This window comes from Haemorhous mexicanus, chromosome 5, assembly GCF_027477595.1.
Source record: "Haemorhous mexicanus isolate bHaeMex1 chromosome 5, bHaeMex1.pri, whole genome shotgun sequence".
Taxonomy (NCBI): Eukaryota; Metazoa; Chordata; class Aves; order Passeriformes; family Fringillidae; genus Haemorhous; species Haemorhous mexicanus.
In genome coordinates, this window is record NC_082345.1 from 16,311,841 (window position 1) to 16,336,131 (window position 24,291).

Below are 24,291 nucleotides of genomic sequence, written 5' to 3' on the forward strand. Positions count from 1 at the left end.
CAGCCCTCTTCCCTTTCCCGGCTGCATGCAGCAGCTGCAATAGGAGGAGCCTGGCTGCCGCTGCCCAGTCCCACTGCTGCCTCCACTACCCTCTAAGCCAGCACCCCCTGCCTGCCATGACACCTGCTACAGATGTGGAGTTTCTGATACATTTCCTTGGCTACTCTGATGTCTGCTCATCCCTGCTGTCCCAGCTGCTGCTCCGTGGTTCCTGCTACAGCCCATTTCCAGCACCCAGCCCGCCCGCCATTATCGCGTGAGGGAGGCGCAGCCGAGCTCGCGCCACGGCGCCCCCTGCAGGAATCATCGCCCCTGCCCTGCCCGGCCAGGAGCCAGCAGCGCCCCTGCTGGCTGTGATGGGAACTGCACCGCAGGGGAGAGCGCCGCGGCTGAGAGCTGCTTGTGGGTGCGCTTCTGGTTCTGTTCGTGTTGCTGCCATTGTTGTTATTGTTTGCCTTGCTATACAGACTAGTAAAGAGCTGTTATTCCTTTTCACATATCTTTGCCTGAAAACCCCTTAATTTCAAAGTTGTAATAATTCAGAGGGGAGGGGGTCATATTTTTTCCATTCCAAGGGAGGTTCCCACCTTCCACGGCAGACACCGGTCTTTCAAACCAAGACATTATTGTAACTTTTTTATTATTATTTTGTATAAAACCTACTTTTGCACAGCATCTGACTTAAACATGTATCTCACAGAGAGCCTCAGAGAAGTTCACAGTTCTGGAAATGGAGGACAGAGACAAATTGTATGTGCTTTACTCTGACTCTTCTTGGAAGCTGCAGCTGATCATTGTTTGGACACACAAGGGACAGATTAATTTCTCCAGATGTTCACCATCCACCACTCCAGAACATTAATGGGCAGGGCAGGGAATGAATGCTTTCAGCAGAAACTTCGATTTCCTCTGCTGCATCAGATGAAGTATTTTGTCAAAGTTTTTGTTCTGAAGAGCATCTGTTCCAAATGCAGGGAGTCCACACCTCAGAGCAATGCCCATTCTTGACACCATCCAACACCTCGTGAAGCCTGAAACCATCCATCCAACAACTGCTGATGAGCTCCTTCAAAGTGAATGAGAATCCAGCTTTGACTGTTTCACCATAGAGAAAAAAGCAAACATTTAAATGTTTGAGTGGCTTGGAGGGTCAGAACAAGCATAGTACTTCTCTTGACCCACAGACATAAGACAATTTCTGCAAGACATTTGAACAGGAACTTGACCATAATTATGCTTACTCACACGGGAGTGAGGCTACCAAAATGTGACGGGATTAGTTGTCTTACTTTTATGTATTCCTGTAGAAAAACTTGTGATGACATTTTTGGGAAGGCTCCAGGTAACAAATGCCCATTTTAATGTGAAGAGGAAAGCTTCTTCCCACCAATTCTCAATGCCAGATGATATAAAAACACAGGTGAGGCACTGCTAAAAACCCAGGAATTCAGCAGCAGCATCCAAGTCCTCCTGAAAAGCATTCAGGTCGTTTTGAAAATACTATCTCTAATATTATTGGCAGGCTTCCCTCTCATTCTCATTCATGAGTTCCCACTGGCAAAAAATAACCTTCTTCTGGAGGATGCAGACTTAATCCTATGAAAAGTAAGTGAAACAAATACACGTGTTTCCTTCCATGTATGAATCTATCAGAGAGAGCAATACAGGATTTGGTCTTCTGTCATGATGAGGATGTTAAAGAGGCATCTGCTTTTTCCAGCTTGAATAATTTCAGTGAAACAGATGCCCAGGCAGCAGCCAGGAGGATTGGGATTTCTCAGCTTGGCCTACAGCTAATCTAAGATGTGTGTTGTCCTGCAGCCAAGTATTTCACCCTGAGAAGAAGAGCAGCACTCTGTCATTCTGCTGGTTTTCCTGCCTGGAGTGACACCAGTTTTCCTGTGGGATGGGCAGGTCACTCCACCTGACCTGAATTTGCTCTCAAAATGCCCTTGCCACAAACCAACAAAAAAGAAAAAGCCTGGGAAACCAAAGGCGAAATGGTCACTCTTCTCCAGTGAAATCCTTGAGGAATTTAGTTACTCCCTTTAAGAGAACAAGGAATTCACACAAAAAGATCAGTACCCAAATGTCATGCACAAAATCCGTGGGAGCTGTTGAATACAGAAGTTTTGTGAAGCACTCATTTGCATAGGAAAGCCCCACATTTTGTGACAGCCAGCAGAAGATAAGAAAGAGACCCTTGATAGGAAAAATATGATTTAAAAAATCAGCATGCCATTAAAACTAGTATAAATACACATTATATTACATGAGTGAAGTGTGTTTTCTTTAGTGTACGTGCCATTTTTTATTAATTCATACACTAAGTGCTAAGGTGTTTTCTACTGCCATTAGGTGGTGCTTTCAGTAAGTAATGGAATAAATAGTTCTTGCATGGTTCTCTTCTGCATTGTGTTCTTGTTTTCTTAAGTAAAAGGAAATTGAAGCAAAACACCACAGGTGCCTCCTCCTTCCGAAGCCCAGTGCCCTAGCACAAAGCTGTGCATCACGTTTCTGAGGCACTCTGGCTCCCCTCGGGTGTGATAAACTGCACTTTGGGCACGATGAGCGAGGAGTTGGTTCTCCGCATGGAGTTGCTCCTCCGAATGGAGTTGTTTCTCCTCATGGAGTTGCGCTTCCTCAGGGAGTTTTGGTGGGACAGCTCGCTCTTCTGCAGGGTCTGGATGAGGATGGACGGCTTCTCATCAAGCTCCCGGGCACTGCAGCGTGGCGCAGCCACTTTGACGGTGTTGCCAAACTTGGAGTAGTCGACAGCGTACACGCCTTCCTCCTCGGTGACAATGGGCACGAAGCGGTGACCCCACAGGATCTCCTCTGCCACGTAGGAGGTTCTCGCCTGTGTCGTGATGCCTGTGGTTTCTACGACCCCTTCCAGTATCACGATGAGCTCCAGATCCTGGAGCGCCAGGTCGGAAGCAGAGATATCATAAAGAGGACTCCGCTTGTCAATGACATGACAAATGATCAAGGGAGCCACCAGGAAAATGTTGTTGCTTTCAATGGGGTTATCCACAGGGATATCCACCTGGTGAATGGGTATGACTTCTCCTTCAGGGGTCATGGTCTTCCTCACAACCTGGATTCTCACTGAGGCGCTGATGATCATGCTCTTCCTCAGGTCCCCCACCCGGAACATGAAGCAGAGCTTGCCGTTGCGGACGGCGATGACCGCCTGCCGACTGAAGATCAGCGTCTCAGCCCGCCGGTGAGCCTGCGCCGTCTTCATGAAGATGCAGCCCAGCATGACAGCGTTGATGATCAGCCCCACAATGTTCTGCAGGATCAGGACTGTGATAGCCAGGGGACACTCCTCAGTCATCATCCTGCCCCCAAAGCCAATGGTCACCTGGACTTCGATGGAGAAGAGGAAAGCGGAGGTGAAAGACCTGTAGGGGAAGATTGCACCCAGTTAATTCTCAGGACACAGAGCACAGACTGAGAAGCTGTTAGCATGTACTTCCAGAAACAAACTTAAGGACCTGTTTGTATGGCTCTAGTACACATAAGCCTTCTGTTAACACAGCCAAAGTATTGCATGCTTGGTGGCTCTGATTTGTGTGGTTGGCGTTGTGTCTAATGGTGGCAGGGAAGACCTCAGAGCCTGAGCTCCTCAAAAACCATCTGGGTGACCCTGAGCAGCTCTGGGAATCTCTGTCCAGGAGCACAGGCTGCCCACTGGCTTAGTGAACAGCTCTGGAACAGCTGGGCTTTCCACCTTCTCCATCCCATGAAACCCTTGGTGGAGAGAGGTAATTTTGGCAAGCATGGGCAATCAGCTGGCACACTGAGATCCTTCCACCAGCCTGTGCAGGGAAAGGAAGCAGGGAAAACTGCAGCACTTCACTCATGCTACCTGAATTGTGACCCAGAATTTCGTGGTGGGGAAAAAGGGGCTTCCCAGATTTGTGACACTTCCCAAACCTTTGCTCACCTTGTGAGTGAGCAGGATGAGGCTGTAGAGAGAGCCCAGTGGCCCCCAGGTGCCCCCTGCACACCCTGGCAGCAGGACAGTGCTGTGACCCAGGGCTTGGGTTCAGCTCACTGCCAGGGCAAGACCAGCTGGAAAATTTCAACACAGAAGTGGGATGTAGAAGTGTGGGTTAAGTTAAATACCCTAAAATGCTATGGTGCTGGACATCAGCAAATGCTGTTCACAAACTTCCCAAAATAAATAATTTATAGCAGCCCCAAAGTCATATCCCCTGTATATATCAGGGTCCTTAACTTCCTTTTATATTTATTTATTCCTTTATACCTTCCAGATACATCCTTCCAGTGCAATCCAATAAATCTGAAGCATCCCAGTGCTCAACAGGGCCATACCAGTGGAAAATATATCCTGCCCATGAAGATGGGTCTAAATAATTTGTTGGCTTTGCTCTGCTTTTCAAGTAACCTGCTTTTAACTTATTTTTTTTTCTTTTCTAGCCATATTTTCACTGGGGTATTGAAGACACATTTAAATAGCATAGGCAATATCAAGGATAATTTTCTGTGCAATGAGAAAGTCCATCTTTGAGAAAACCAGACAGTCTCTGAACAAGAATCTTTGAAATAACTTTCTTATTTTGCCTTTTCTACTCTTAATCATTAACAAATTCCTTTGATTTGAGGGGGTTTATTTTGTATTTCACTCTGAAGAAATCAGGGATTAAGACGTTACTTAAGAGAATCCATGGAATGATTTATTATAATCATGAATATTCAGTTATATGCAGAATGCAGCTTCTGGATTCAATTTCAGTCAGCTTGATTCAGCTTAAAACTCTGTCCAGTAAGTAGTCTGACTTCCTTTAGCAACACCCTTCTTTAAATAAGAGGAAAAAAAAATCCACCTTTTTAACAGTGGAAGTAAGTGAAAGAGCAAGTTTAGAAAGCATTTTAATCACATGAAATGGGAGAGAGAAAGTGCAAATCACACTGCTCCCAGGTCCTTCCCTCAGAGCTGTGTAGCAGCTTTCCTTTTTGGATAATGTTTGCTTTCTGTGGCAAAGAGATGTGAGGCTTAGAAATTTCTGCAGTACTTCGTAAAATGAAAGAGCTGCAAAAGTTCTAGGCACTGGTTAAAATTTCCAAAGCCAGGTTTTCCAGTAAATAGGTAATGGTACCCACCCAAGCTCTCCTGAAATATCTGTGGGCCTAAACTTCAGGGAAGTAGGCTAAAATTTTTTTTGCCATGATTTTGGCATTCCAATACTAAAAGTATTTTACACCCAAAAACTCGCCATTCTTAAAGATGTCAGCAATCACATCACTGCTTCACGACTTTGACCAAAGTGGTCGCCAGATTTCCCTAGGAAAGGAAAAGATTTCTCATGGCTTGGACATGGGCATTGGAGCAGCTGTTGCCTGGACACCCCATGAGGGAGGGGTGTGTGTTCTTTGACATGGGCTAAACCTGAAATTATATTGATTCATTCATTTTGCTTCCTAGCAGACATCCTGGAAGAGCCACAGGCAGCTAAGGAGAGGAAACAGGGGCAGAGTCCTGGCTGTGGATGTGCCTGGCCCCAGTGGCACGAAGCCCTTGGCCCCTGCTCAGGATCTTCGGGGTGACACAGCAGCCATGCCAAGGGAGCCACCGGCCACGTGCAGGGATGTCCCCTCAGCTGACCCTGGAGAGCTGCAGGGTTGTAGCTGTTCACTAATTCTGGTTGGACAGATCCCACAAATCCCAGAAATGCCAGGGGTAACGCTCCTGCGGGTGCAAGCTGGGTCATGACATCTCATTTCAGAGGACACTGCTTGTGGCCAGACATAGGAAAAGAAACAAGACAGCAACCCCTACTCCAATTCCCTCTAACCTGGTGAAGGGTGGCTTGGGAAGATCCCCTCTTCTTTTACCTTGGAAAATCCCCATTTAGCAAAAAAACTGTCAAAACAAAGGGAGAATTAAATCTCTGCTACTTCATGAGTCAGAGACAAAGGCCCTTCAGACTTGGTGAGGTACCTCAAAACTTTGTGGGAGAAGGGAGAAAAGGGAAAGTGGATTTACTGATATCTCAGAGCACCCATACCCTCACAGCACTGCTATGTGTAGAAGCAGATAATCTGGGGCAGCCTGGTGGTACAGAACCAGGACTTTTCTATCTAAAAAACTAGTGCTAAAAAAGCAGATTTAATTGATGAGATCCTCAAGTTATCTTATGGCTTATCCCACCTTTAATTCACAGGCTTCTCTTCCACGTATGTTTGTGTCAGCTTATCAGTGCCCTGACAATTGTCATGGCTTTGGGGACAGAGAGTAAAATACTTCAACAGGTGATATTTAATCCAGTCATCCCTTAAGCTTTCACTGTCTGACACAAATGCACGGTGTGGAAAGTGTTCCTCTGTCCAACTGCTGGCCTATGGCTTCACCAAGGTATTTTGAAGCCCTGCATATTTAACACTCTCAAGAGAGTCATCTTGAAACACACTTAGTTTTGTCCTAAGTGACACATTTCCCGGCACCTGTGACTGGTGCCCTGACACTCAGGGCTGGTTCCCTGCCTCTCAGGCACTGCTCTGGAGGCAGTGCCTCTGGCCGACGTGGCGCTGGGGATGCTCCCGCTGCTGTAGACAATGTTACAATACATATAACACATACCCACTCTTGCAGCAGGCTCTTATCTCGACAGGCAATCGAGTTACCCACAGAGTGTGGAGACACATGAAAAGCAGCAGGTCTCCCTCTCTTTCAGATCCTGTAAGGAATCAAAGACATCTACAGTACAGTATTTTCCAAGCCTGGGAGGCTTGCTGAATTTATGCAATCTAGAGGAAAACACTGCACTTTTCAACTGTCTCAACCAAACCCAACGGTTCATGTAAACCAAAAGCTGCACTTCAGACAACGCCAGGACAGCTGGCAGCTCTGTCCCCGCCCTTCCTTCATCCCACCAAACTCCACTTTACCTGACACACGTCACGCACGGCGTCCACTTCGTGCTGTTCGAAGGGTTTTCTGTGCTCGGGTCCATGTCACCATGGGCAAAGGCCACCAGCCACCACATCATGGCAAAGAGCAGCCAGCTGCACAGGAAGGACATGGTAAAGATGACCAGCGTGTGACGCCACTTCAGGTCCACCAGGGTGGTGAAGATGTCCTGCAGGAATCGCCCCTGCTCGCGGATGTTCTTGTGGGCGAGGTTGCAGGCGCCGTTCTTGGCGATGAAGCGGGCTTTGCGCGGGCGGTCACGGATGCGCGGCTTGCGCAGGTTCTCGGCAGCGATCCGTGCCAGCACATACTCTTCAGGGATGATACTCTTGCGTGCCAACATCTTCCTGCCACCATAGTCCACTCAGCAAGGTGCAAAATGGGAGGTGGTCCCTCTCGCAAGTATCTGCAGGGCTTGTTTTACCCTGCAAAAAGAGTGAACCTGGTAAGAGTTTTCACCTGTGCAAGAAGCCCCAATTAGGTACCCCCTGGCAAACCCCACTACATTAAATGCTGGTTCTGCAGTGCCCTCTCTCTCTCAGACCATCATTTTTATATGAGCAATCGGTATCAGCCCGTAGCAGAAATGAAAGATGCTATTTGGAGACTCCTTGCAGGAAGGCAATCTCACAAAGCCGGTGTAAAGTACCGTGACAGACACCAGCTCGGTTCCTCAGGCTGTTTCTCCGGGAGACAGCAGTGCTCAGATGGGGACCGGAACACGAAGCACTAAGTTATTGGCATCCTCCAGGACCTGAAGAATGAGACGTCTGTGGTTTGAGCCGAAGTTAGTCTGCGGAGACGCGAGGAGACTCCCTCCTTACTGCTGCAGCCCCGCAGCTCGTCCAGCAGCCAGTCGGGAGCCCCTGCCTCGTCCCCCTAGAGCATCACAAGGCGGAGCTGAGCTGGAAGGGCGGCAGGCAGGGAATGGGACTCCTCGGAGCAAGCGGTCTCATTTTCCCTCGCAGCTCTCCTTCCCTCCCGGGATCAGGCGGGGAAACCCTCCCTTTATTCCCAAACTTTGTCCCCAAACGGGTGACAGAACAAACCCACGGAAAGCCCGGCTCCCCGGCGGCTGGCCCATCCCACCGGGGGAGGGCAGGGCTGCCTGACCCCCCAGCGCCTCGCAGGGTCCCCCCCGCCCCCGGGGCCGCCGCCACTCACTGCAGAACGGGGCGGGACGCGGCGGGGCCGGGCGGAGCGGGGCGGACGGAGCAGGGGGGGGCCGGGCGGAGCGGGGCTCGGGCTCGGGGGGATGCGCGGAGGGACCGGGGCGGGGCTCGGGCTGGAGATGCGGGGCCGGGGTGGAGATCGGGCTCGGGATGCGGGGCTCGGGCTCGGGATGCGGGGCTCGGGCTCGGGATGCGGGGCTCGGGCTCGGAGCAGCGGTCGGGATGCAGAGCACGGGCGCACACGCTCCCTGCGCTGCGCGGTGCCTGTGGACGATGGGTTGAGGGGGTTTTAGGCAGGTTCCAGCCCATTTAACAGCGGGACGAGGTGCTAACCCTCCTGGTCTGTGCTAGTTATACAGAGCTGCGCGCCCTCCTGCTTCCCGTGGCAAGCCAAGAGTTGTGCCTTCCTAACCTTACTTCCCTTGCATCTGGCTGAGACAGAGGAAGCGAGGCTTGTGCGTAAGTGTTTGGGGGACCAAAGCCAGAATCTCATGACCTTTGCAGCTTTGGATAAACTTAATTACCTGTCTCTGCAAGAAAGGAAGGAAAGACACTTCTCACGGGTCGCAGCTCTTGCTGAGCAGCGTCAGGCCCGTTGTAATGTTCAGCTGGGAAATGGGCACTGGCAGATGAGGATTTGTATTTGGGGTGGGTGTAGGAAGAATTATGTACGATGACAACCTCTCCTCCACCTCCCCAGTGAAATCTCTGAAGTTCTTTCTCTTTCCCACTGGTTGAGGTTAATAATTTTGGCCCTTTTCTTTAATGGGAACTTGCATTCTTGGAAATTGCAGCGCCTTTTTTTTTTTTTTTTTCTTTTTTTCTTTTTTTTTCTTTTTTTTTTTTTTTTTTTTTTTTTTGTCCTAAAGTCTTAGGGTTTGTAATGGGGAGAATAAACTTTATGAAAATATCTAAAGTCCGATTTTAATGAAGGAAAATGCAGAGATTTTCTCAGATTAACTCCCTTGTATCCAAGGGGTGTGTGAGAGAGAGAGAGAGGAGAGAGAGTGTGGTGTGTGTGTGTGTGTGTGTGTGTGTGTGTGGTAGGGAGGTTCCTAACTTTTCTGTGTATCACTCAAGTGAATCACCTCTAGGGTATAAAATTTCTACAGAGCAAAATACCTCATTCCTCTCTGTAAACTAGGGAAAAGCTTGACAGGCCTGGTGAAATCAGGAAGGTTTTAAGCATACTCAGGCTTGGAAAAACTGAGAAGGCACATTTGACAGGCAGTATAATCCTCAGCTTGAAGATATCCACCCTGCTGAACACATGCACGTGCTCAGCTTTAAATAGATGAGTGGTTCTTGGAAACTTCTCCAGCACTGGCCTTTGCTAATACCACATACCCAGTAGCCAGAGGAGAGACAGACACAAAGCCCCAGTCATATTAGACAATTAGCTAAATATTTATATGTGAAATTAACTTTAGGCAGATGGGAAGCTAAAAAATCAGGGTATAAGCCAAATGCCTTTAGATTCTAACCAGACTCTGAGTACAAACACATAAAATCACTTGGGTGGGTATCTGCAGGGTCAGCATTGTTGGTGTGTGGCACTTCATGGGCCAGGCTTGGAGAATTTGGAAAATTATATTTCTACACATGTGGTGGCAGAGACAGCTCTAGAGGAGCTGACTCATTTGTTTCATGCAGCCCCAAAAGTGCATCTCACTTGGATGTAACTATTGGAAATAACTGGTTTAGTACAGTTATTTCCCTTTTTCTCTTTTCCCTTTTCCCTTTTTCCTTATTCTCTTCCTCTGCCCTTCTCCCATTTAGCTCCTGTGAAGTATTTGTTCTGTTCTAGGACTAGAAACAAGACTGGTGTACCCCAGTACAGCTGTTAGGTGCAACTCAAAAAAAAAAAAAAAGAACAAACTGTCTGGGAACTGCATGGAACACTTCCCACCCTTCACTTCTTCATGAGATTCTTGAATTGTATGACTTTGCTTCGGACACAAACTAGCTCATGCCACATGCCCAATTGTACAGTTTCCTCTGAAGTTCTTGAAATCCACAGCTTTATAATTTGTGACACAGAAACACCAAGAAATGTTGTTTTATTTACTTGCCACTTCAGAGCATAAACCCACGTGTGTGGCTGTTTTCAGCCTCATCTCTTCTCACTTAGCTCCTCAAGCTGCTGCTGTGCTCCCCACCCCATCCCTGCTGGTAGTGAGTGCAACATAGTGAGTGTGATGTATAGTTAGTGTGTGGATTAGCAGCTAGTTTGGAAAAATGGATCAAGCCCATCTTTGAGGGCAGGTGGGAGCAACAAGTGACATTCCTTGAGCTATTCAAGTGGGACAGAAACTGCTGCCAGCACTGGCACTGTCAGGAGTTCCCTGTGAGCTCTCAAGCCCACGTTGGAGGTTTCCTCCCCCTTAACTGGGCACCATGCAGAGGCTGAAATTCTTGTAGCTGAGATAGGAAAGTATCCATCAAACACATACAAATAGTCCTGGCACAGCTTCAGTGTGGCTGAACAAAAGTTACTGATCCTTTCACCCATCATCACACATTGCAGGAAAAACACTCACAAAATTCCATCTTTTCTTCTCTGGCTGTTCAATACCAGAAGAGATGCCTTCCTTCTTGCTTCTACTGGAAATGAGTTTTGAGGAAGCCTGCTGGGCCATGACTGCAGGGATGTGAGGATCAGAAGCTCCAGTCATGATTATGAGCACAGCATCCATTTCTCCAAGTTCCAGTCTATGAATATGCTCTGGAGAGTGACAGCTACTAAAACCCTTCCCCTCTGACCTTTTAAATACTTGCTTGGTTGCCACATGTTCACTTCAGTCTGAGACTTAAGTAATAGCTGGGAAAATCTCCTAAAACATCTCCTAACCCATTTGGTAAGGAACAGAGTGTCTGAGTGTTGTGAACACAGCCTTTTCAGGAAAAAAAAAAAAGATCAGAATTGATGGCAGTTTTAGGTCATTTTCTTATGGCCCTTCTTGCTGTTTCATTCCCCTCCACCCACAAGCATTACTGATATTATGGTAAATATCACTTTACAATTATGCCTATCTAAAAATCAGGATTAAATAATGCACTTAGCCATGAATCTGAAATTTCCACATCATAGCCCTGTCCAGCCCTTTCAGAAAATCCTGCTTTGTAATAAGTTTTGTTTGAAATTCTAATCTTAGCTTAGAGATAGGATGACTTTGCAGGCATCCAGAGATGTCATGCACTTAGAGCAAGGCTTCCACAGAGACACAAAGCTGATAAGCCATATTCGGACAGTGTGGGTGAACTCTTCCCTACATGAGCTGGCAGGACATCCATCAAACATGAAAGAGCAGAAACTGCAAACTAAGGGCATCTGTTACCCTGAACTAGCTCTTTCTCCCCCTGTTTCATGCAGAGCAGCAGGACAAAAATAGTTTTTGTCATCAGAATACATGTAACTAGTGTCCCTTGTCCAGTGTAAGTTGCATAGTGAAGTTTGTTCATTACGTGTCTTTTCCTGGAGTTTATCCTAAGGCTCTGGGAAGAACCCCAGTTTGGGACTGTTTTCTTGCCTCCCCATGTCATCATTTATGGGAAGTCTGTAAATCGGTTTCTAAGTGGGTTGAACATGGTTACAGTGAGTCTCTAGCTGTGTCCCTAGAGTGTGGTGTCCCTTACGTTCTTCTCCTCCCTGGCTCACTGACTTTTCCAGGATTAAATTAAGATTATGCCAGTGACAGAAGAGAGATGCCATGTCTCACCTTCAGATCTTATCTCACAATATCTGACAACTCAAAGCCCTCAAATCTCAGATGCTCTGGTGGGACCTGAATAAATAGATGGCCCCAAATCTGAATGATTCAGCCATGAAAATCTGCAGTACTCAGAGATTCTTAGGCTCCCACCTTCCTGCCTCTGATGGAGAAGGTGGAGAAGCTGAAAGAGTGAGGCCCTAATGTGAAAAACACATAACCATTACATATGGAAGAGTATGCTGCCTTGGGGCGTCTGTAGCTGTGCTCTTGAAGGGTGGAGGTTCTGGACCATGTCATTTACACGAAGCTGCAGTTGTTCCTTAGTTACATGGTTAAATATTTTACTGCACATTGAAGCTATATTTATGGATCTAGCCCGAAAATCCTGAAATAAATTAAAGGGAGAGTTAAGAAATATCATGGTAAGAGCTATGAAGAACTCTTCTGGGCAGTCCTAGCTGGGACTGCTCATTACTTACTTATACCTTTAATCCAAAGGTTGTATAACCATGTAATGTATTTATGTATAAATCAGACTAATATACATACATGGGAATGAATTGCAGTGGCCACTGAAATGTCCAGTGTGCTTAATGCTCTATTATTATAAAACAGATCATGGGATGAAAATCCCCATATTCCATGAAAATGAAAGGAGGCATCTTGCATGTGATGAATGACAATTACACCTAATAGAAACCAATTAAAATTGTATTTTAAATAACTGCTTGTTTGTAGTGTTCAGATTGTGGTTATATTATATTATATTAGAGAAATGAGCAGAGTCTGCCAGGAGTGTCTGTTCTGTTTCCATGGGTAATATCTAGCAGCAGACAAATGCTATCAATAGTGAATAATTAATAGTAACTGTAGTAAATAGATTTTCTAAAAATCTCTCTTCTCTTGACAGATTACACTTGGAAGTTTCTTGGCTTCATTCAAGCCAATACTTTAGGCTGTGCTGCCAAAACAAAACAGCATCAGCAAGTTGCTAATTTGTACGAGTCAGTGAACTTCTGCCTCACAATTTTTTCATCATTTGAATACCTGATAGTCTTTCCCTACAGTTCTGCACAAAGGTCAATTCTAGTGGAGAAAAAACAGAGTAGTAAAAAACCAATGTGGAAATGATTGGGAGGTTTGCATGGCAACAAATAATTTGATTTACAGTTTTGTTTTCAGACTTTTTTTAGTAGTCTCTTAGTTTTGCCTTTGAATGGATTTAGTTTCCAAAGAAACTGAGGAGTTCTTCACATGCCACCATGGAATTCATATCAGAGAATTTACATAACATATTTTGATTTTGAATAAGGCTTTAAAAAGATGCTACTTGAGGATGCAAATATGCAGAGTTAATTGTTGTTTTTAATCACATTTAGTGTGAAAATCTTTGCTCCAGAGAGGTTTTTACAAGTGGCACTGTGGTTTCAGTGGGTATTTTAGAGTTGATTTTGACTGGCAGTATCACACTGAGGACATGGGGTTATATTGCTTCCAAGAGGTACATACTCCAACTTCTGACACTGGATAATGGAAACATGATAATGAAGACATGGCCCCTTGTAAAATAAAATGAAGCCACCGGGGCTAGCTTCTTAGCCGGATAGCTGATCCCTCGTAGGGTAAGCGCCCCAGGCAAGCAGTCTTATGGCCGGATACCTCAGCCCTCTGGAGGCTGGGGTGCCCTAGGCCAGACTGCGGCACAGCCGTGACCCCTAGCAAGCTTAGTGATTGTCAGCTCTTAGTGAAAATCAGCTCTTTTATAATTTCAGCTCTTAGCTTGCTCGTAGGGGCTGTGGCTAGCCGTGGCTTCTGGAAGGCAGACGAAAGAGAGAGGAGAAGGCGGCCAAGGGTTCCACAATGGTTTATTCTGAGGGTCTCGCGAAGGGTCTTGAAGTTGCTCTTCTGAAAAATGAGCCAAGACAGCCTCTTTTATAGGGTTAGGGAGGATTGAAAACTGACCAATTGTAAGGGTTAGGGAAACTAGCCTATGGGGTCACAGAGAGATAAGCAGGCCTGGAGGACCAGAGTGAGGACTCCTGGTTCAATTCCTATGACTCAGCAAATACCTATCTCTAAACATCCCTCCACGGAGCCCTAGCCGGCCCTGCGCCTGCTACAGCCCCTGTCAACAGCTTTTTTTTAAAAAGGTAGCTGTTGATTCAAGTGTGTTATATCTCCATTTATTTTTTTGATAAAATATCTACAAGCATTTGTGTAAAATGCTTGTGTGAGATTTCCTTCAGCTTTTCATGAAGCATTAACAAAATTGCCTGTGAATGTATTGACATCTTTACACAATAAAGCACAGCAGTCCGTTGCTTTGGGAAGCAAAAAGAACACACAATTAAAAGAAACAACTTATTGTACAAGGAGTTTTTACTACTTGACCACATTTGAAATTGTATTTCTATTTTAAGAAAACACAATTCAATATTATTGCTCTTTGCAGAGGTTTCATATATAATGAGATGCAAACTTCTTTGGGCTATGTTCCTGTTGGTACTAATTGAGTTCTGTGGAGATGTAAGAATTTATAGCAGAGGTGTTCTGCTATAACAAAAGAGGGGCTTGTCCAAGTGCTCGAGAAGCATTGGAGAATATATTCCTTCAGCTAAATGATACAGTTGGGAAAAGCAGGCACACTCCTGCAAATAAAGAGGTTTTTCAGGTCTGCAGTGAGACTGGAACTTATAAACACTTGAGATACCTCTTGTACGTATCAACTTGGCAGAGATCTCTCCCTGCATACTTTGCCTGGGTTATGCCCCAGGCTTAACAGAGCTATCCCAAACTGCTCAGGGGAAGTTCTAGTGTTTCCTAGCATTGTTAAGTTTGGGCTCAGTAGAGGTTGTATGGGATATTTCTAGTTTAGAAGACGCAGGGATGAGCTGTCATGAGCTGTGATGAGTTTGATGAAAGGCTACATACAGGAAGGGAGCAGTTTGATCCATGCCAGCCCTTAGACCTGGCTCAAGGAGTGGAAAGATACCCATTGGTTGTAAGCCAAAGGTTAAGAAACATTGTTGTGGCTCTACAAGCAGTTGCACAACCAATTTCTGTACTTAAAGGGGACCTGCAGGAGAGATAAGAAGGGACTCAGGGAGTGGGGGGGGAGGAGGGGGAGTGACTTCAAATTGGAAGAGTGTAGGTTTAGATTGGATATTGGAAAGAAATCCTTCCCTGTGAGGATGGTGAGGATGGCACAGATTGCCCAGAGAATATGGGCTGCCCCATCCCTGGCAGTGTCCAAGGCCAGGCTGGATGGGGCTCAGAGCAACTTGGGATAGTGGAAGGTGTCCCTGCCCATGGCAGGGAGTGGAACAAGAGAAGCTCTAAGGTTCCTCCCAACGCAAACCATTCTGTGATTCTGTGATCAGCAACAACTTTGCTATTTCTCGCCCAGGAACACTTAACAGAAAAATAATGCAGATGGAATAAGAAATAGTATTTCGAATCTATCACAGAGATGTCTTTCCTCTGTCCATAGTTAAATTTACATATAGCCAGTGTTTACATTCAAAGCTCCTTTGGACAAGGAAGAACTTCACAGTTCTGAAGCACAGTATCACAATACCGAAAGCTTGCTTGGTTTAATGCTTAGAAAAACAAACCAACCCCAAAACATGATGTCATTAGAGTAAGTGTCCCCCTAAAGAGCAGGGGTGTTATGAAAGAAAGGCAGGGAAGGGGAAAGGAGTGTAAGTGCAGAGCTATGTGAGAGAAGAAATGGGGCAAAGGGCATGGAGCTTACCTGGGAAGGAGTGGGAGGGTACAGGTAGAATAAGGAGCATCCAGAGATACAAGCAGGAGCCTCAAAGGTCTATGACACAAGGCGATGGTGAAGAAAAAAGAGCAAGAAGGCTGTGGAAAAGAAGAAGGGCCTACCAGCAGAAGAGGCAGTGTGACAAGAATCAAAGAAACAGTCTCCAGGCTGATATTTCCTTTACTATGCACGTGACAGCCTTAGGAAACTGCTTGCAAACAGAACACACTTCAGACCTTTACATGAAATCAAAAGAAATTTGTTTCAAAGATTTTGTCCCTTCTGCACCCTTTTCAGTAACAAAACAGCTGTGCAACCATTGGCAACACACTCCTCCTTTAAAGGAAAACACAAAAAATGTTCAGCCTAAGCCCTTGGGGAGTCTGTACCATCGTGTGGACAGCAGCTGTAACAGGAGATCTCCTATGTCTGCAGCAGGTGGTTTATGTTTGTTATCTTGTAAGATTTGTGTTGTTGAATAGGATTAATGCTTTAGAAATGGGATTGTGCTTTTAAACCTGCTGGGCAGCAGTGGGACACACTGCAGCAGTCACCCAACAATTCAGCCGTGGTGGATCTAACACTGAGGCCAATATTCCTGCACTCCTCCCTCCAAATGAATGGAGCATGATGAGGTTCTCTCACCCCATCACATGTTCCTTTTCTCACATATCTATTTTCTTTTCCACCTGTTCAAACAGCAGAGTTCACTTCTAAAGCCGGGGGTGAGCCAAGGTGCTTCTCACTCCTGTAATGGCTCTGGGACAAACCTAAGAGAAAAGAGGTGCTAATTATTGGCCTCTCTTAAGTATTACAAGACACAGTCTCAGGCCCGTGGCAACACTTTAATGCAGTGGGAACAGGGATCTCATTGAACTGGCTGGCACCACTTAAAATAAATCAGGATTGCATTGTTATCAAAGACACACAGATCAACCAAACTTTTTGTGCTCCATCTTCATATCCAGTCTGATACCAGGGAATCCAATTCTCTTTTCACTGAAGACAATTAAATTAAATCAAGAATAATCTTGGCCTTTTGGCCATGAAATTTGGATAACAATATGTGCTTCTGCTCTGGGTATCTGCTTTTTTAAAATGTATTTTATTTGAATGACAAAGGTCAGCATGGGGAATTAATCCAGAAAAGAACAAAAATGTTTCACAGCGGTAGACAGGGAAATCACAGAAGTACTTCCCCTCATAAAATGTTCAAGACTGAGCTCTTTTGTTTAGTTGTGTCACACAGCTTTTATTTTCAATAATTCAGAGAAAATAAAAACGTCCAGAAATCAATTTAAAAAGATAAACCACTGTATCATTTTTTACACTGTGAGACTAAATGGAAGCCAAATTTCAAGTCCTACAACCTCTCCAAAATTGTTGTGCTTTTTTTTGCGGGGGGGCAAATGCTGCACCTTATGTTATATTAATGCACTATAAATAGGCTTAAGTGCACTTAGTGGTCTTCCTGAATGTTGTAGCAAAAGATGAATAAGAATCACCATGAATATTACCAGTGAAGCTGATCTCTCAAGCTGTATCTTTGAAAATATGCCTGTGAAACTCCTTCTGAGTGTTTACTGCCCATGGGTCAGGATCAAACTATGTGTGAAAGTCAGGTGCAGACAACCTTTGCAAAGCTGCCTGATGTAAATATGTATCTAACTTCATCTACATTCTTGAGGATATAGCAATAATTTGAAAATCACACCTCCTTGCACTAGATCTGATTTAGAGGTAGGCCACAAATATATAAAGGAAAATAAAAGTTGTCCCCAACACGAAGGACTAAAGACATACAAAATAATTAGTGGTTGGCTAATTACATGCCATTTTAAGCAGAATATTTTAGTAGACATGATTAAAGGATGGGTTAATATCAAGTTTATAAATTCGGATCAATTTTAATACAAAGTTTTGAGATACTGTACAAAATTCCTCTATAATCCTATCAAAGCATGCATAATTATAGGATGATTTGAATCTTTAGTGAAAGTTGGAAGAATGACTATGGATTTAGGAACTGACTGTATGAATAAACCATTGTTGCACTGAAAATAGTTCTGTCACAACTGAAGTGTGCTTACTAAAGTGAAGGACAGGAAGAATGTCCTTATTCCTGATGAAATTCCTTTCCCTCATTCACTGCCCCTCTGCTACAACTTGGAGAGCAAAGTTTATGCCTTTGGAATGCAGCAATTGCCCCAAGTGTTATGGGCTTGGATGTTTTTCCTAATTTTTCCCTCTGGGGATAGAATGCATCTGGGGAACCTCTTGCTTCCTTGACAAACTGCACGATTTGATTGCTGGTTCCAGCATAACATATGCCGTTTATAAGATCAGTGCATTCTTTTCCTCTCTTTAAACAAAAATAAAGTCAATAAAAAGTCTAAGGAAAATGCCAAATTCTCAGGAAGTAAAAACTTCTCCCTCCGTGTGTGTATATGTGTGTGTGTGTGTATGTGTGTGTGTGTGAAGTTTAATAGCTTTGAATAAAGTGACATTTTTATTGCTTCAAGGCATACATATATACATAGGCTTTATTATTTTGGAAGATGGAACTGTGAAGAAAGAAGCTCTAAAAAAAAAAACAAACCAAAACAAAAAAAGTAAAAGTGATGTTACACTGAGTAGAAAATATTTGCATTTCATCTGTTTAAAAATAAGCTGTTAAAATGCATTGTGTGGCTGTTCACATGTCAGCCCGGACAAAGGAAGCAAAGATGCCATCTTCCTGGGAAAGCAGGTTCTCAGGAGTATCGTATTCTAGAATGTTCCCTCTCTTCATGACGATGACCAGGTCTGCAGTGAGGATGGTGTGAACCCGGTGCTGCCACGAAGGAAAGCAAACAGGTTTTCATTTCAATAATTCCCTTTAATGGGTCTCATGCAAGGCAAACCCCATCAGGGAAAGGCTCTCCTTGTTTACAGCAATATTTGGAATAGATCCTTTTACTTTAACCTGAAGAGGTCTTCAATTACTTCACAGCCTCTGCCACCAAGCCTGAAAATACTTAAGCATGAACTTCACTTTTTGCCATTATGGACAACACAGCTGTTGGAATAAATCCTATGGCACCACTGAAATACATCTTCCCCTGTGGGAAATAGGGATGAGAAGCATTCTGCATTGTCAGGTAGCTTGGCATCCTGCTCTGCTCCTCATTCTCTGCACTTCAGCAGTCTGCTCTCCATCTACCTCAGGGCATTCCTGGGCTATTGCCTTCTGCAAATCCCTCTGAGATTTAATTTGAGTGTACTCCAGGCAACAGTTTAATCCCATAGGCTACAGGTTTGAAACCAGTTTGAGCTTAATTTCAAGGCCATATGAATACAGCCAGTCAGGTATAGATGGGATGAACTCTTAAAAGTGTGATATTTCACTAAAAAGGCTGAAAGTCAGAGATCACTTCATGGGTTGGATTGCCTTGACATGGTAGTTTCAGTGTCAGCTGCATCTCTAAGATTTACATATGATCCACATAAATAGTCATGAAATTAAACAAACCCAGGAACCACACAAGAAACACCTTTTTGCACTGTCCTCTCAGAAGCTGTGCAGTAGAAAGGAAGCAGAGTGAAAGGAAACTAAAGAGGTAAAAATAACTACCAAAGAGCCAGAAGTCCTGTGAACAGTGTGGACTGAGAGACTCTACTTGTGAGTCTTCACCAAAGTGGTGAACAGGCCGTCCTCTTTGAGGAGTAAGTTTGAGGCAGTGTCACATTCAACTAGAAAGCCCTCAGAAAGGACTAGGACAATATTGGCGTCCAAGATGTGAGACACGCGATGCTGGAAAAAAGAACAGAAAAACAGGTGGGTGAAGGAAGGATCAGCTGTGAATGAGGAAAGAAAGGAATGAAGCCAGCTCTGTGAGGAAAGCTAAATATTAACGTGTGCTGTTTCACCTGAGACACTGACTTTGGAAAGGAAAAGCCAAAGAAAAGTGAGATTCCAGCCAGAAGGACAATAAGCATGGAACTGAAGGACAACAATCTCACCACCAGAATCTTCAGCATTTACACAGCCAAGAACCTTGGAGCACATTGTAAATGAGCTGAGTTAAGTGGCTTGCCTGACACAAACTACTCCATGACAGGCTTGAAATCAGAGTCCAGGAGGCCTGACTGTAATCTCTAACCACTGGACTCCAGATTCCAGACAAGTATTCCAGACAAGACAAATGAAACAGCTGTTAAAACACATATTTATCTCGTGGAAAAAACCTCTGTTGACTAATGCTGCTGTCACAGGTGGAAAGATTCTTAATGGCGTCCACCACATGTCTGTGCACGTGTATGTATGAACATGTATGGATATAGGGAGCTTTTGGGCACTAGAAGAGGCAGGAAAATGGGAAAGAACATCATAAACCCCTGGCTGAAAAGATATTATTCTGGGGGTTAATTCCCATTGATTCTGATGCCTTAAGTTTTAGCTTTCATATATTCCAGATTCTGTACTGCATTAGTGTGTAACTCTGAACTTCATATAAAGTGTTAGCATGTTCTCTTCACAGTTTAGTCAGACAAAACAATCCTTTTCCAGCCTGAAAAGCGAGGACACTGTTGCAGCTTCAGGCCCCAAAAGTACAAACAATGGCAAATTGAGGAGAGCAATCTGGGGGGATGGGACTGCATAACCTGAAGCTTTTACTGGACAATTAACCCAAATATGTAAATGGACCAAAACTTATAAAAGTGTGAAAACTTGTGACATGATGTCCATCTTGGGTGGAGCCATGGCCGGGCTCTTGTACTGCTCAAAGTGTATCCTTTGAAGGCCTTTTTAATAAATATCTATCTTATTCTTTAACACTGTCTAGCCTCTGGTAGCCTCTTTAGGCATCAACTCCAGTTTTTAAAACTTTTATTGTAAACCCAGCTTTTTATTCCAAAAGAGAGAAAAGATAACCCAGCTTGAGAAACCACATCAAGGATATTATGAAATCTCCACTCATAAGTTTGTGCTGTGTTTGTAGGCACCACACATGCATAGCCTTCAGAGGCAAAATTCAAACTAGATTTTGATGCAACTTTCAGTAATGGTTCAAACCATGCATTTGCTTTCAATTTTTTAGTGAGAATGAATTCAAATTTTGTTGGAGACAGTGCATATGCTGAAGTTCCCTGTAAAGTCTTTGTTCAGATCCAAGTGTTTTAGTTTGATAGCAAGACAGCATTTACTGCAAAATTTCAGGTTGATAGTAGGTGTCTGACTTGTTCTGGTATCATGGGAATATTCTGGCCTCATAGTTTAGTTCTATTTTGTGATGCTTTTAGTTTTATGTAGTGGTGTTTAACTGGTGAAGGGCAAGGTTAACTGCCTGAGGAATGAGGACAAAAGAGCTTTTTCCAGCTTAATACTTACCGCTATTGTTACAACGGTGCGGTCGGCAAAGGCAGTCATTACAACCTTCTGCAAGATGTTTTCCTGTCAGAGGAAAAGGCTCACTCCAGTTACTTCATCCTGTTACATTCTAATTCACATGTTTTTAAGCATATTCCACACTATCTCTTTCCCAGTAGGGAAATGTCACACCTGTGAAAGCAGGGGTTCCTCTAAAGCATTTCATTTTATCCTGAGAAACAAAAAAGCTGACAGTTTTTTCTGCTACAGAGATCTCACACTTCGTGGCTGACACTTAGGGAAGATGCCTTTCTCCTGGTAGAGCCTTAATTAGCTAATTGCTGTACTCACTGTGGCCATGTCAATAGATGCTGTGGCTTCATCCATGATGAGGATGCTGCTCTTGCGGACAAAGGCTCGGGCCAGACAGAAGAGCTGCCTTTGCCCCACACTGAAGTTTTCCCCTCCTTCTGTGACCATGGCATCTGTAACAAAACCAGTTCCTGTGAACATTGCACCTCTGAAATGCTGCCCCTGAGAGCTCTGCTTGTGCACTATGCCAGGGCCAAGCCTGGCGTAGTGCACAAAATCCCCATAAAAGCCAATAACCATAACCTTGACTGACCAGTGGGATGGAGGGATACCAAGAAAAATGAGCACAACCTCTTGGGAAAGGAGAAATATATCACTAAACAAACAGTTGGCACAAATCGTTAGAAAATCTGGTAGGCTGCAGGGTAATATCTTAGTAATATGAAATATACTTAATATGGAAATAAATATGTGAGTTTCCTTCATAAAACGGATCTGAAATGCTAAGAAAAATGCTCTGTTAGAGTTTACAGCCCTTCCTGTAGAGCCAGGTTCTGCTAAAGGAGGTAAAATTGTTCTTTTTTCTCCTTACAAATTATCACCCTGTGATTATAGACTCATAGAATATCCTAAGTTGGAAGGAGCCCACAGGATCACCAAAATCCAACTCCTGGCCCTGCACAGGACAGCCCCAAGAATCACACCATGATGCTGAGGTGTTGCAGGATTTTTCCACAGTGCATGGGAAACCAGACTATTCTTCAGCTTTTCAATAAAAATATTCTCTCTACTGTGAAGAGGGTCTGGCACTTCTACATGATGATCCAGAGCGTCAGATGGGATGGATCAGTTTATCTGTGTGCATGCATGATTCCATTATTGGCCCATGATCCAGAGATTGGTTCAGACATACCAAGGCCTCCTGGCAATGACTTGACCATGTTCTTCAACTGAGCAATCTCCAGAGCTTCCCAGAGTCTGTCATCAGTGCACTTGCATTCGGGATCCAAATTAAAGCTGAAAAGAAAACCATAACAGGAGTCTTGTTACTGCAATTACTTTCAGGTTTTCTGCAAATTAACACCTTGTGTGTCGCTCGGCAGGCTGTGCAGATGGATTGGACTGAGCTAGGAAGGTTTCTTGGCTTTTCCATCTTCTCCTGTCCCCCAGCTCCCATGACAGACAGGCTGTGCAATGCTGCCTGCCACCCCCTGATGGCATACACCTACCGGATGGAGCCACTGAACAGGATTGGGTCCTGGAGGATGATGGAGAGTCGGGACCGGAGCGTGTGCAGAGGCAGTTTGCTGATGTCTATCCCATCAATCACTATCCTCCCTGTGTCAAACAACACACAGAACACCTGAGGGAATTGCACAAAGCACATGATCCACAGGTAGCAAGTGGAAAGGTGGAACAGCCCTTCTGGGCTGGTCTCTAATGATGGGACACTGTGAGCTCTCAGCACTGTCAGACACACGGGGAAGGTGAATGTATCTAATTACCACAAGCCAGGATGTCCCAGTTTATTAGTGACACTGCCACCTTGCTCTTTTCCTTTTTCTTCCCTCCATCCTCCCTTAAAGGAAATTACATGTCTTGCCTTCTGTGTGGCTAATGATAGCACCAGAAGGATAATTTATTATGGGTCAATTACAGCCAAACAGAGCAAGAACAAGAGCAACTTATGTTGCTGTGCCTTTCTTTGTACCCCTTGAATTCAAGAGTTGCTGAAGATATTTCCTTTGAGAAGGAGCACAATTTCTTTTGCATAATACATGCATGTATACTGGAGGTTGGAGATGGCATGGAAGGAATGGGCCAAGGCAAACTGAAAAAGGATATGGTAAAGGCTATTTCCATCAGGCACTTCTGCAGTTTTCATGTGGATTGCTTCACTTGGCAGCTGCACTCCTCACTGGGATGTACCTAACATTCATTTCATCAGTTCTCTCTCCCAGCAGTGAGAACTTAACTGTGAACTGTCAGGCACATGGATATTCAGAGCTTTGTAGGTGTGTCCCTTCTGTCATTCCCATTGTCATGATACTGCTTTTTGTAGGTTGTTCTCTGTGACCCTGTTCTATTGGAAGATTTTAATTGCCCCCCTAGGTGGACTACTTCTATTATTGTGGTTTTATGCTTTTACTATACGGCCAGAGAATCAAGATTTTATCTGTAAGGTGCAAAGTCCAATTATTTTCACTCTTCAAGAAAATCCAAATCAGGTTATAGGACTTCTGCTTGAGACATTGGTGGTTGCATAAACGTAAGCAATTCCTTTTCTTCACAAACATGGATATTAGAGTGGGTTAGCAGAAGATGAGGTAGAATAAGGAGGGAAAAATTAATATGGCATGCCTGGGAAATAAGGAAATGCATATTTGATAGAAGCCAGGGTCCTTAAGGAAAAGAGATGAGAGAACCTAAGGGAAAAATTAAATTTGAGAGGAGTTGGGAAACTGGGAAAGGATTGAGGGGTAGTCAAGCAAGACACAAGAGAAATGAGAGGTTGTTTGAACATCAGGCAAGAGAAGGGAAACACTAAAGAACAAAGCAAAAGTAGGAAAATAAAATCAAACAGATAAAAATTGAGGGAGATAATGAAGACCTAAGGAACAGCATGAATGAAATTTTGCCTCTAGTAAAGTTACTAGAAATGTTATTATGTAGCTTTTATTAGAGTCAGGACCCCACCCAGAAATGGATCAGCATGGAGGCCAAATATGGGTCCAGCTGGGACGGGGATGTGCGCAAAGGATAAACAGAGCTTGATTAGAAAAGGCTTAGATGTTCCCATTGGGAAAAATCAGGGATACAGGAGAAGCAGACAAAGAAAATATACAGAAAGAAGACTTAAGTAGAAGGAAACTTCAAGCTGGCCATAAGCATGGTTATTATTTCTTTGCAATATTTATATATCCAGGAATCATGGTCATGAATCAGAAGCCAATTACCATAGATGTGTATAGAGACAGAACCACAACAAAAGCAAGTATTAGCTGCATCAGATTCACTTATCCTCCCACATCCTA

The 24,291-nt window shown here is 44.4% G+C and overlaps 2 protein-coding genes across 13 annotated transcripts in view; both read right to left on the minus strand.

The window, feature by feature from the left end:
- Window positions 1-623: 623 nt before the first annotated feature.
- KCNJ8 (potassium inwardly rectifying channel subfamily J member 8) lies at window positions 624-8,075 on the minus strand. 2 transcript variants are annotated; one of them, XM_059846099.1, is made up of 3 exons: window positions 7,698-8,075; window positions 6,922-7,368; window positions 624-3,410 (listed from the first exon to the last, which is right to left on the minus strand). In XM_059846099.1, exons 2-3 carry the CDS (start codon window positions 7,284-7,286, stop codon window positions 2,510-2,512), a joined length of 1,266 nt encoding a protein of 421 aa, XP_059702082.1. In that variant the 5' UTR covers window positions 7,287-7,368; window positions 7,698-8,075; the 3' UTR covers window positions 624-2,509. The 2 variants fall into 2 exon arrangements, with proteins under 2 accessions (XP_059702082.1, XP_059702081.1); XM_059846098.1 differs by having other exon boundaries at window positions 7,593-8,075.
- An 8,345-nt stretch (window positions 8,076-16,420) lies between these two features.
- ABCC9 (ATP binding cassette subfamily C member 9) overlaps window positions 16,421-24,291 on the minus strand; it is a 71,067-nt gene continuing 63,196 nt past the window's right edge. For 8 of the 11 annotated variants that reach the window (XM_059846103.1, XM_059846106.1, XM_059846105.1 and 5 more), the window contains 5 exons: window positions 22,486-22,594; window positions 22,170-22,273; window positions 21,296-21,429; window positions 20,966-21,028; window positions 16,421-18,427 (listed from right to left, as the gene is read on the minus strand). In XM_059846103.1, the coding sequence (XP_059702086.1) occupies window positions 18,290-18,427; window positions 20,966-21,028; window positions 21,296-21,429; window positions 22,170-22,273; window positions 22,486-22,594 (548 nt within the window). In that variant the 3' untranslated portion in view covers window positions 16,421-18,289. Of the gene's footprint in view, window positions 18,428-19,207; window positions 19,388-20,965; window positions 21,029-21,295; window positions 21,430-22,169; window positions 22,274-22,485; window positions 22,595-24,291 lie in introns of all 11 variants that reach the window. The other 3 variants (XM_059846109.1, XM_059846102.1, XM_059846111.1) reach the window with 1 other exon arrangement.